Genomic DNA, 13,563 nt, shown 5'->3' with positions numbered 1-13,563 from the left:
TAGCATACCACACACATTGGCAATAATTAACAGAAGCCCTCCCATCACCATTAACTGCGTTTATTGATCTTTCAATCAGTCCACACCCTCAGAAGACAATTTCGGTTTCTACTTGATGAATTTTCAACAACTGCTACAGCAGCCCCTAGCGGACCTGAGACCAAACTGCAACTGTTACTGATTCTTTCTCCACGCATGCTTTCGCAGTACATCTCCACAGAATTTCATGAAATTCTAATGCAGTTACATTGACATTTTAAATACCAGTTAAACTACAATTATTATTTCACACAAGTGAGAAAGTGCACCATGCCTGGAAACACTGCAATACCAGGATGATGCATGGAGTGGACAGAGCAAGCCCTTATTCCATCTCCCTGTTTCAAAAATCAATTTAATATACAGTCTCCAAGTGGAGACATATCAGATATTAAACTGATAAGAACAGAAACTACACACTGATCTGAGCCAAAAGGCCGAGAAGCGATGCCACATAACTGCCGGAGGAAACCGAGTCATTCTGACTGCCCGCACCTTAACACACGGTTCCAAAACTTTGTTATTTGTAGACCATACTACCAATAGTCACTGTATAAGATGAGAATTACCAACATTTTATGTTGTTCCGGAGCAATAAATGAACGCAAATAAGTCACATCAAGCTAAAAATGAGCAACGATAATAAAATAAAGTTGCTTATATCTAGTCATGTGGTTTGCTATAGTCCAATAGGCAGCTGAGAAGCCATAACACAACCCTTTTTTATGTTGGAGGAAAAATGAACACATAAGTAATGAAAATGTATACATTTCTATGACACTAATATATGTGTGTGTGTGTGTGTGTACAATTCTTTTCCTGTTCGTTCTATGCAAGAGAAGAAGACGATAGGTTTAGAAAAATTTGGTTTTGTACAGGAAAGTTTATAACTGCTACAGCAGCCTCTAGTGGACATGACCCTAAACTGCAGTTTACTTCTCACTCCACGGAATTTTTGACTTTTCAAGCTCAGAAATTTTTCAGAAGTTTTCTTTCCAAGGAAATTTTTTAGATTAATCCAAAAAAAAAAGTTGGTTTGGTTACAATTTACTCCAATATTTATTATACCCAATATGTAGTAGTAGGAAACAGTAGATTAGGAAGGTGACATAAAAAATGGAGCACCGGCAGTTCTGTGATTTTCCAGTTGGCCTCAGTTTGTGTGTGTAAAAACCATAAAATAAAGAATGACAGGACACGGCTCCACATTACCAAGACTTTACTTCACAGCTCAGTGTCCTGCATCCCCAGACTAACACAGGCTCCAACAATCAGCACAAGTTTGCACCAAATCTAAGCAGGAATAACTTCCTCTCATGGTTAAACCCTGTTTTACTCATGCGATCAAAAGAAGAAGAAAAAAAATGGCCTATTACCAAAACACTGGAACACAAGGTTAAAGACTCGGGTTTACTATTCGCTTGGCAAGATAAAAAATAAAGATGTATTTCATGGAAATGATTCTGTTATGTACAATTTTAGAGAATAAACAAAATAAACCCTCAAAAATAGAATGTTTAAAGCATGCCCAATGTCACACTATGAGGAGGAGGCGAGTGGCCGAGCGTTTTCTCTTGGAGTCCATTCTTTATGCTTCTCTTCGTTCAAGGTCATAGCGAGTTCAGAATATATTTGGGAATCTTTTACATGCCAACATAACTCGGTGCTAAATCCACTCCAAATTGGCTTATTTATGGAAATTAATATGGGAAGATCTATATTAAGTCACTTTTAATATAGTTTTCCCTGTACAGATTTAATGCATTTGTGATATATTTTACCATGCAATGTGAACCAAGCAGAGTATTGTCGACAGAAGACTAGCATAGTTGTGGAAAGCTGGGAATACTGCGGTATGTGAGAATATCTGAAAACGGGGGCCATGACTCTCAGCTGGAGGAAGAAGAAGACGTTAAATCAGGGATCAACCAGGGAGCAGCAGAGGCATCCGTAGCACCGTGGCAGCAATGCTCCTGAATGACAGTCAGACAGGAAACTGGAAGCCCAAATACAGTTCAGTCTGCTGTCCTTCAAAAAACATAAAATGTCCATTTCCATTAGATGAATTTGAGGTTATTGTAACACAAAGTCTCTTGCCGTGAAAACCTTTGAGGCGTAGCTTGACTGGAGACGGATAAAACACCAACAGGTCTCAGATCCGAGTCCCTCGGTATTATCTAGCAGGCACCGCCTTATCCCCGGTATTTGCTTTAGCTTTAGCCCCGCCGGCAGGTTTCGGCCTGGGCCTGGCAGGCGCAGCGGCTGTGGAGGTCTGCGCGGTGGCTTCCTGGGAGGCGCTGCGACGCATAGTTGTTGCAGTTCTGGGTGGCAGCATGGGGACAGTGGGGGCCCGAACCGAGAGGGGCTGCCTGGACGGGCACGTCCTCTGAGGAGAGGGGCTGTCAGTCCTGCAGTGGGTGGAGCTAAGGCTGCGGCGGCCTCCCAGCAGGGTGCGTAGCGGCATCCGTGGGCTGCCATGTGGACCGGAGACGGCTGATGGACGAGGACAGGAGGAGGAGGACCGGGATGAGACGGGCTTAGGTTTCTTTTGGGTGGCAAGCCCAGCTTTCTGACTTCTGTGGAGAAATGAGCACATATTAAGTTATTCACACACTGTAAAACATTTGAAGGTGGTTTAACTTGAAAATCAAAGTTCAAATGTTGCCTGGAAAATGTAATTTAACTCGACGAGAAAATTGTTTTGGTTTTAACTCAGAAATTAAAGTTCATGAAGTTGATTTAACAACAAGAGACAAATAGTCTAAACATAATTTTTTAAGATCATTAATCTTGAATTGTGAGTTTTAACTTAATGCTGTAACTTAATCCAAATAATTATTTTACCATATGAAAGAAAAAAAACTGCCCTCACCTGTTTAAAGAGCCACATTTCTCTATTATTTTACTCACATTATCAAGTTAGAACAACTTATTTTACTTTAGAATAATTTAACTTCTTGTTTCAAATTGCATGAACAAAATTTCTAATCTGATACAAAATTTTATTAAACATCTCAAACATTTAGTGTGAACAGGACATTATCCTCAAGCTTTAAAATGAACATAAAGACAATAAAATAACAATAAAGAGTCAGATCAATATAACACACTTCCATCTCACTTAAAACTTTCAGATTAAATAATCAGCTGCTATTAAACGTCCCTCAGAATAAACTTAAGAATAAAGGAGATCAGGATTTCTCCTTTTTCTGGGATAATTACTGATCCAGATCATATCTGGGTCATTTTAAACCACAATTACAGAACTGGCATTCAACTGAGATCTAACATGGTAACTATTCTGCTGTAATATTTTAGTGTTATTTTATTTTCATTTTGTCATTTTATTCTAGTATATTTTTTTAATTTAAAAACTATATAAATAAACCTGACATTGTTTGTTGCAGGAATGCTAAAACCTTAAGTTTTTGTACAACTAGTTTAAAAACCCAGGTTTTTAATTATTAGAATTATTACTTACTTTATTTTTTAAGCTAATGTGTGTTGTTTTTAACATTATGTACTAATGAGCACTTTGAATTACCTTTAGCTAAAAGGTGCTATTCATTAATATTACAGAGAGAAACAGGCTTACCCATTGAAGACAGATGAAACTCCTTTTGTATTTTTGGCCTCTGGCAATGAGAGCGGAGAGGCAGCAGAAGCAGCGGCGCCCCCTGCTGGTCTTTTTATGGGGGTGACGGGTCGAGGGATTTTGCTCCTGCAGTCTTTAGAGCCTTGCTCTTCTGTCGGTTTGAGACGCGAACTCCTCCTGGACTCGTCCGAGACATGCACGTCCTCCTCTGATCCCGTCGTGGATAAAGTCTCTGACGCCCTCCAGCGCTCGTCGTCCCCTGATGACAGCGATGAAGACGTGCCGGACAGCATCCTCCTCCTCATCCAGCGGCCCTGTTGCTTCTGAACCAGCAGGCGTGCCAGGTCCAGCTGCCTGGCGCGCTGCTGAAGCCGAGCTCGGGCCGACGGGGAAGAGGACTGCTCTGAGCCCGAGTCCTCTTCAGAGATTAGGATCGGGATTCTGCTTCGGATTCTGAGCTTGGAGCCCACAGATGGTTCTGACCCAGCAAGGTGAAGCTTTACGGCTTCCTCGCTGGAAGATAACTGCTTCCTCGCTTCTTGGGACGGAGCTTTACGATCATGAACCGGTGAGGTGACTTTAGAGGAGGAGTCCATGGACACGGAAAAGACGACTGACGGGCCGTTTTCGGTTTTTGGTTGCTTAGCCTCTGTACTGGTTGGGTCCGGCACACTCTCCTCTCCAGTCTCTTTCAACAATAATGCAACTTCCTGCTCCTGGCTGTCAACATCTGCAGCCGATTCCCTCGTGACGGTAAAGACTTCCCGGTCACTCTCCTTGATAGAGTGACCGTTGGAAGACATGACGTTGAGGTGCGACGTCTCTGCGATGTGAATGAAAGTGCGCTCGACTTTGGTAAAGGGCGGTGACCCAGGAGCAATGGGAGTGGAAGGTCTCAGTTCTGAGCGGAGGGCCGGAGACAAGCGGCCCGTCTCGGACAGTTCCGGCTGAATCCCCTCCCCAGTCAGTAAGCGGTCATTACGAGAATTTAGAGCGTTTGGCGTGGCCAGTTCCCCCTCCAGCACAGCTTCCCCGCCACAGGGAGACTTGCGAGTGTCTCCGGGCGAGAACAGAACCAGAGTTTTGGATGCGTCCTCCAGATCCGGGTCTGCATCAGCAGCCGATGCGTGCTCCCTCGGGCCCCTCTGGTCCTCCGCCATCAGTGTTGAGGGCGCAGCATCCTGGCTACGCTCGGTGCTTTTCTGACTCGCCTCGCTGTTGGACTCGCTCTTGGTGACGTCATCGTCCTTCGGCCCAACGGGTTCTGGTACCTCTTCGTCGGGCGTGGCGAAGCTCCTGCGCTGAGGCAACGTACCGGTCAGCATGACGGTGAGAAAGTCGGCCCTCTTGGCTTGCAGCTGAGGAAGGATGTGGAAGTGCTCCATCTCATCACCCTGAGCTTTTGTTCGATAGTCAGGAGAGGACGGAGACGGGATGTTCTGCTCCGGGGGCGACAAGACCTGCAAAACAGACAAACAATATTTTACTACAGTTTTAATCTGGACTTAAAGCAACTCTGACCAGGAAAAAAATATCTGATAGAGCATTATAAAGCACAACACTCGTTTGTACACTGTAAAAGATTTGAGCCACATTTAGTTGGGTCGACTATCTTTATCTCTTTAAGTCGAATAAATTTAAAGTTTTAGAGTTTGAACCTAAATGTGAAAGATAAACTTACAGCAGTAAATTGTTTTAACTTTTTATTAATTTTGTCAAAACCTCCAAGAGTTGAATAAACTAGTTTGTAGGTTAGCACTTAAAAAACTGAAGGAAGAAAAAGACAGGAGTGGGAACTATTTCCCAGAATGCTTAGCGGCTTGTTTCTGTATCCTGAGGTGGAAGAGCGTTACATTGATCTGACTCTTGTGTTTTATTAAGGAAAATGTTCATTTCAAAGCTTGAGGATAATGTTCTGTTCACACTGAATGTTTTTGAGCTGAATTCATTGAGATGTTTAAACAATATATATATATATATATATATATATATATATATATATATATATTTTTTTTTTTTTTTTCCCACCAGGGGGTCTTTTGTGGGCTCTAGTGTCCCTTATATGACAGTAGGCTGACAGGAAGGGGCGAGAAGACATGCAGCAAATGTAGACGGGTCCGGGAATTGAACCCGCGACGGCCGCATCGAGGACTCAAGGCCTCCAAATGTGGGTTGTGCTATCCCCTATGCCACCACAGCACGCCCCAAATTCATTGTGATGTTTAATAAAATTTATTATCAGATCAGAAATTTTGTTCATGCATTTTGAAACCAGAATTTAAATTATTTTAAAGTAAAATAAGTTGTTATTTTAACTTAATTATGTGAGTAAAATAATAGAGAAATGTGGCTCTTTAACCAGGTGAAGGCAGATTTTTTTCTTTCATATTGTGAAATAATTATTTGATTTAAATTGCAGCATTAAGTTAAAACTCACAATTCAAGATGAATGAACAACATTTAGACAACTTGTCTCTTGTTGTTAAATCAACTTCATGAACTTTAAGTTAAAACCAAAACAATTTTCTTGTCGACTTAAATTGCATTTTCAAGGCAGCAGGTGGACTTTCATTTTCAAGTTAAACCACCTTCAAATGTTTTACAGTGCACAGAATGTCAACAGCTCCTTTAAAGGTACAGTTTGTAACTTTCTGACACATCAGGCTCAAGAGACACAACTGATATTTACAGAAAATACCAAACAGCTCAATTCAAGTCATCAGTTTGACACATCAGCTTATAACCAGACCGTTTCCCAGACAGAGACAAGACAAAACAACAAAGCAGAAAAAAACCATAATGCTTTTAATCAGCCTGGTGTAATTGTTTTCAGGAGTTACAGTAATTGATTGATGGTAGATGTTTTATAGTTTTAAGAAAGACAAGACATCCTTCAGCCGGACAGAAGCTGCTGAGGAGTGAGCAGATTTCCAAGTCAATATAATTCTTTGATGTGAATAAAAACATATTTTGTTAAAACTGTCACTATGTTATAATCGTATAATCGGAAACATTAAATCTGAAAAAATAAAAATAAAACAAAATAAAGCTCTTCCACTTCCTCCCAGTGCTACTATAGCAATTTGCAAAAATGCAACACTCCCCGTCAAAAACAACCAATCAGAGACAGGAGGAGGGTTGTAGCGCTGTCAATCACCGTGTGTACGCGCTGCTCAATGTGCTTATGGCAGAGAAACAACTCACGGTTCCAGGAAACTGTTTATCCACTGTTATGGCCATGCTAATTAGTTGCATAGTTGCATTCATAGAAATGCAACTATGCAATAGTAGAACAATAATATTATGAAATTATAATACATATGCTAATGTCAAACAACTAGCAGATGGAGGAAACAATTAATTTCCTTCACAATTTTTGTTTTTTCTAAGTTACATAACAATTTGGAGCAGAGTTTCTTTTAAAAATATAATCCCAGTATCACTTCACAACAACAGCAAAAAGAAACCATGTACCGTATTACCTGGAAAAATGAAGAATAAAAATCTAACTCCAACCAATCCATTTGCCACAGAACCATTTTATTTTTATTTTGGTTGTACACAAGCTTTTTCAAGATTGTCTAGATTACATACATTGATATAAAAGGCACAAAAATGCATTGCAGAGCTTATCTTTAGCACAAAGTCTAATATCAGGTGATTTTCAAGTGTTTCCCCTCATAAAGATTCATCATACAGCCTGTACATATATATACTAAACCCCGCTACCTGTCATGCTATTAGAGTTTAACTGCAAACCTAATTACTGTCTACATTTCTGTATATATGTACACAGTTTATTGTTTGGGTTTATAAAAAGTTTAAAATACATGCTTTACCTGTAAATTATACAAGCAGTACTGTACAATAATATTGTGATAGAAAACAAATGCTTATACATGTTTTATACAACTGAAAGACACTCACGGATCATCGCACCAAACAAACACGGTAAGCTCTTCACTTTTCTTCTCCTCCATAAAGAAACTCAACTTTTATTGCAAAAAACACTGAAGGGCCGCTGAGCGGTTTTATAAAATCCTTTCCTTTTTTTATTGTCCATTCAGTCACATGACAACGTCGCCTTCAAGGCTCTTTTAGCACGTCAACGTAGCCCCATCAAGACCAGAAGATCTTTCACAGTAGAAACGACTTCCTAAAGTATCTAAATGCAATTTTTAATAAATAAGAGGAACAATTCAGTGTGAGGTGAAGAGATTTTGTTTGGACTTGCAAAAATCAGTGAACAGAACAAAATAAAACTACTGAGGAACGAGTGCTCACTCCTAAAGACAAGACAATTTTCTCTTCCTATGGTCGATATTTATACAACGACTCTCCATCGAAACTAAGAAACATTTATTCAAGTATACAATAAAACATTTCAATTTCATTTCTATAAATTATGTGTGTATTTATGCTAGCTTTATGGTTTGGTTGGAGATTCAGAAAAAAGATTTATTTACATCCCAAAATAGTTCAGTAAATTTTGAACATTTTCAGTACATAAACTTGTTCATAGTTCATAAATAAGTACTGAAATCCTGGATTTCTTTAGGCAATTTAAACATAAATTTACTTTTATCTAACAAATGCTGCTTTATAAGCAAAAACATTTAGTTTATCGTAACAACATCAAAATGAAACTCAAATTTTAAAGCCCTTTTTCAACTTTAGCAGTGGTATACTTTATGTAGGCCTGTCACAATAAACAGTAAATCAATTAATTGTATGATAAATTAAAACAAGTTCAATAATTATCTTATTTGCATGATTTGTCGTTTTTCTCTTAGTACCAAAAACTGGATGACAAGTCGTCAGTTTGGTGCTTTGGTCTCAACCAGCACTTTTTTGAAGGACAGTTTTGACTTCATAATTAATTTTAGTAGTTTTTTTTCTGCTGTTTATTTTGGACATTTAAAAGGTCTTCCAGTTCCAGTGTTAAATGTTCACTAAAATGTAAAGTTTTTTCATCTTAGAGAATGGGTGACTGCATTATTATGCCTTTACAGTTGTACTGCTTGAAAATTGTCTCAACAATATTGTTGTTTATCGCAATGACTTGTGGGACAATTTATCGTCCAGTAAAATTAGTTATTGTGAAAGGCCTAACTTTATCACACTGGCAATTTTATTTTATTTTTTGCTATAATTGAAATTTTAATGACGTATATCATTTATGCAAGAGCTAGCCATTTTATTTTACAATAAGGGACAGTTTAGAAGAACACATTTAGTTTTTCTCGCTTGTATTTTCAAGACAATGAGAAGTTTACCAGATAGTTAAGAGAACTTTTAGTTATTTTTAATTATTTTGACCACAATAAATACAACAGTGGAGTACAAAAGGTGTGAGAAAAGTCAGTGTTGGACCAAAATGGCTACTCCCACTACATCTGGGCTCAGCAGTTCTGATCCGTGAGTATCTCCTCAAGTAGTAGCTATTTACAAAAATAATAAAAAAGTAAAACAAAATATCACAGACCTCTTGCGACCAGAGGTTAATATTCACTGTGTTCGTGTTGTCATTACAGTACAGTGCTGATTGTAGTCATTTTACAGTCAGAAGAGTCTGAAGCGCAAACAGACCACATGTGGATCTCATGCAAAGAGTGGTGACAGTCAGCGGTCAGTCTTTTCATACAAAAAACTGTCAGAAATGCAGCCTATTGCCTTTTTTTAAATTAATCTTGGTGTTGTCAGCAGGTCAAGCACACAAGGAGGATCCTGTTAGTATGTCAGTGCGGCACTGCTTTAAAGACGATTCAGGATAAGCGTTAATCGGTGACAATCTTAGCACAATAAATCAATAATTCAGCTAGCAAACAAAACTAGGTTCTGAGTTAGCAGCTAGTCCACTTTGTACATTCTCCAAGAGGTTGTACTATAAAATTATGCAAAGTATAAAACAGGCAGGGCATCCTGAACTCAGCGTGAAGCAGCAGGAAAACAACATCAGGCGATCTCCTCACCAAACTGGTGCTGCTGTGAGCATCAATAGACGGAAAAAGCCTTTAATACAATTAAGCAAGTGGTGCATATTTAGCTAATGTAGCCCTTTAACACGGCGAGAAAGCAATAGTTTGGCTTTCATTGCACAAAGTAAATATCCAACCCTGTCTCAGGAAGTCATGTTTTGAACTTGTTCAAGTCACGTTTTGGGATCACCTAAAATGACACCAACAATGGCAAACCAAAGGCTGCTGCTTTGGAAGAAGAAGACACGAAAATCAGGCTTCCCTTCATATTCCTTCAGTCAATGAAACATACAGAAAAAAGATAAACATCTGCTTCTTTCCTAAAGATCTGTTGTTGCAACATGATGCCACGGTTTAAAGGAAACAAAATGCTCTGCGTGGTTTCTGTGTTTCAATAGAGCATCCTTATCTTAGGTTACACAGGATGATCTGTTGTTGTGGAGTGAAAAATTAAGTAAGCTAAAAATAATCGTGTTTATTTGTAATAAAATCAACCCAGTGGAGTGAATCGTATTGGAAAGTGATGACAGTTTTGGGGAGATGTCACAATCCAATCTCAGGTATTCAACTCCAAGAAACATTCTGTTCAATATCAGTTCTCGATATCTGTTATTGGAACAGTTTGTGATTTTATCTCAGCCACTCCTTCAGCAAGCTGTGCAGCTCCAAGTTTCATTACAATTTTTTCATTGCAGGCCATCCTCATTGCTTCGTTCACAGTGAAACAGAGACTGTAATGGCTGTTGTGGTTTCCTCCAACTCCAAACTGTTTTTCTCCCAGAGAGTTATCTGCAGTGGTGGGCACACCTCCTGTCATTTTTTTACTTTGTGTTTACTTAGCTTACCCTAAATTAATTTTCCCAATTAAATTCTTAGACGCCATCTTGATTGGTTGTTTTGTTAACTTTCAGTTGAATAAAGTCTAAAATGACGTTAAAGTTGTGGTTATCCACTGTTAAGAATGATTTAAGCAGCCATGCTCTTATTCTGAAGTGGGTGAAGACTGTTTCCTCTCGCCCTGCTATGGTCAACTAGCCAAAATCAGAAACAGAATTAGCAATAGTAAACAGTCAAAAAACTGTGAAACCAAAGGGAAAAGTCTGTTGCAAATAATCATTTTATGAAGCACAACTATTCATTTAAGTGTGAGATAACAAATTTGATCTGGTATAAGGAGATACATTAACTTGTAACGCATGTTGTGGCTAACATGGTTGAATTAGCGCTGTGGGATTAGCTTCTGCTAAATACTGTGTTGGTGTAGCGCTTTAACATTATTAAACTATTTGAAAAGGTCAAAAATCCCAGTGGATTAATCTTAACATGCTTCATTTTGATAAAAAACAGTTTGTCAGAATTAATTCACAGCAGCGAAATGTTTCATATCAGTTTGATGGGAGAAATGAGCAGCAACTGATTAGCCAAAACATTTCTCTTGAACTCATTTTGAGGGAAAGTTCATCCAGACTGCAAGTCTGAGTAAATACATCCCTGCAAAAAAAAAATTATGAATGGATAAAATGACAACTAAGTCCTTTAAACATAAGATATATAATATTTATATGTGGGATTTTAACTTTAATAATGTCACACATATAATTTATTGCATCAGCTAATTGCATTTATATAGTGAGCCCGTCTGCCCCCAACCTGATCCCCGAGTCTAGCCTACTGTGATAAAGTGCAAGAGTAATGTTAGAAAACAGTGATGAAAAAGGAAGCACAATGAAAGAAATAAGATATAATCTAAAGAAAATTATTAGAGCTACTCAAAACTCACCTTTAAATACATTTTAAAATACAACAAACCACTGCATACTATTTACAAAGCAGGTAAACCTCCTACAGCTCTGTCAGAAATAGAAAAACATAAATCACTGGTACTAATAAACGACCCTCTGTAGGTAAATACCAAAACATTTACAGCAACTCCAACATAAAACTAACTGCATTTGTATTTATGCCTGAAACTGTGTCATCTGGAAGACTTGGATTTAACTCAAATGCAACAGAAAACTGACTTGATGGAAATTTAAGAAATGGGTAGGAAATGAAGCAGCGAGCGTAGTGTTGCTTTTACTGCTATTGGTTTCTGTGTTGATATTATAACCTGACAGTCACCTATACACACAGAAAATTAACAATCCTAATTAACATTTAGTCGCTTTTGGTAATCAAAGCCTAATCGAATCATAAAATACCAGAAGATATATACCAGCTGCTGTAGCAGAACCCTACAATAACAATGCTTGCAGATCACAATGATGCTTTTCTTCAGAGTTTACTCTATGTAATGTGTTAGCATGCTAACAATAATTAGCAGTAAAGAAATTATTTCTTTACTGAATCACAAACCAACCAGGAGGACAAATCTAATATTATTGTGACTCGGTAATCTCACTGGATATATCAATGAGAAACATCACTGCACAAGGACACATTTCAAAATAAAGGAAGACTTACAAAATAACTCCCAAACCTTGCATTTAATTAACTTGCTCAATGCTAACCCAGGTGATGATGACTTGTTATATTGCCGGAAGTATTCACTCAACTACCCAAAGGTTTGAGTCAAAAGTTTCCAATCAATCCCTTGACCAGAAACATATAAAACTCAGCACCTAGTCATGCAGACTGCTTCTTCAATCATTTATGAGAGATTAGGTTTTTCTCAAGACCTCAGTAAATTCCACTTTCACTTCAGTAAACCTATTTGAGAAAAGTCCTCACTATTAAACTTTCAACTTTGACCAGCAGAGAATGGCAACAACTCAGCCACAGGGTGGGAAGCCATGTCAAATCCCAGAATACACGAAGAGTCAGAAGCTGCAGAAACATTATGTTGTCCTTAGCTTAGTTCAAGAGCAGTGGAGGGGTTTCCATGCAGCTGCATCTCAGCCTTGTATTATCAGGAGCAACACAAAGTTTCAGGTACAGTGGTGTAGATAAAGCCGCCGCTGCACCTTAGAGCCTCTTGGTTACAGTGTAAGGGACACTTCATGCTACAGCGTATGAAACAAATTTAGGGTTTGCACCTTCCTGGTCCAGTAAACCTGTGCACCAAAGAACAAAGCAAGCTCCACAACGCTCCATGGATTAGTGAGATCGGTGTGGCAGAATCACCTTTGAGTTTGGTAGACTCGGTTCTATTGGGTACAAAAATTGCAACATTAGTTATAAATTCAGCTGGTGTGGTTCGCTTTCACTTTGCATTGTGTTAAATGAACCAAATCATTTGGAAGAACCTGTTCCCTCCATCGCCTGTAGTGGCGCTGCACCAAGAACCACTGAAGGAAGCAATACAAAAACCTCTGAAGAAGTCATGAGAGCAACTTCCTTCTTCACAAAATGTAAACAAAATGGAATGGCGTCAGATTTTAGAGGTTGTGAGGTTCCTTTTTCGTCTTTGGGGAAAGACCACAAACTATTTCTTCCAGTAGAGTGAGAGTCATACGTTTTCCTCGGTTGTATTTACCCAGAATGCCCTGAACAATAGTCCGCTTCCTGTTTTTGGAGCGGCCTCCGGTCCGCTAGCAATCACATATGCATTCAAACTTTAATCAAACCAAGACCTACATTTTTAGGCGGACCAGAGTTTGCTTTTTTGTTACGAATTAGAGTTTGATTGCGCATTCACACCTCCCCAAATAAACCAGACTTTCTAGACAAACAAAGTAGAGTTTGATTAAAGTGAATGAACAGGGCAAGTCAGGTGTTCTAGTCCAACATCAACATCTGAGGAAACAAATGCATGCTAAATGTTTTCATAAAGAAACTCCTGAACCTTGGAGAAAGCCTTCCCAGAAGAGAAAACGTGGTTGTAGGCCGACGTCATATCAAGCAGATACTTTTGGCAATATATTTTATTTTAGAGTTATTTTCATTTAGCAACCATCACAGGTAGCATCTAGCTGTGGGCTAACTGCTCCTAAACATGACGATAGTAATCGT

General features: G+C 38.8%; 1 protein-coding gene and 1 non-coding gene across 5 annotated transcripts in view; both read right to left on the bottom strand.

The window, feature by feature from the left end:
- Positions 1-297: 297 nt before the first annotated feature.
- LOC122830435 lies at positions 298-488 on the bottom strand. Its single transcript, XR_006370525.1, has one exon. It is a non-coding gene; the product is annotated as a U2 spliceosomal RNA (small nuclear RNA).
- A 753-nt stretch (positions 489-1,241) lies between these two features.
- The window catches only part of ttbk1a (tau tubulin kinase 1a), a 60,359-nt gene continuing 48,037 nt past the window's right edge, over positions 1,242-13,563 (bottom strand). For all 4 annotated transcript variants that reach the window (XM_044115465.1, XM_044115464.1, XM_044115466.1 and 1 more), the window contains 2 exons: positions 3,635-5,094; positions 1,242-2,615 (listed from right to left, as the gene is read on the bottom strand). In XM_044115465.1, the coding sequence (XP_043971400.1) occupies positions 2,213-2,615; positions 3,635-5,094 (1,863 nt within the window). In that variant the 3' untranslated portion in view covers positions 1,242-2,212. The remainder of the gene's footprint in view (positions 2,616-3,634; positions 5,095-13,563) is intronic.

The sequence above is a fragment of the Gambusia affinis genome, linkage group LG04 (genome assembly GCF_019740435.1).
Source record: "Gambusia affinis linkage group LG04, SWU_Gaff_1.0, whole genome shotgun sequence".
Lineage (NCBI taxonomy): Eukaryota > Metazoa > Chordata > Actinopteri > Cyprinodontiformes > Poeciliidae > Gambusia > Gambusia affinis.
The sequence above is the reverse complement of the archived record's forward strand: the minus strand, read 5'-3'. Positions and strand labels throughout refer to the sequence as shown.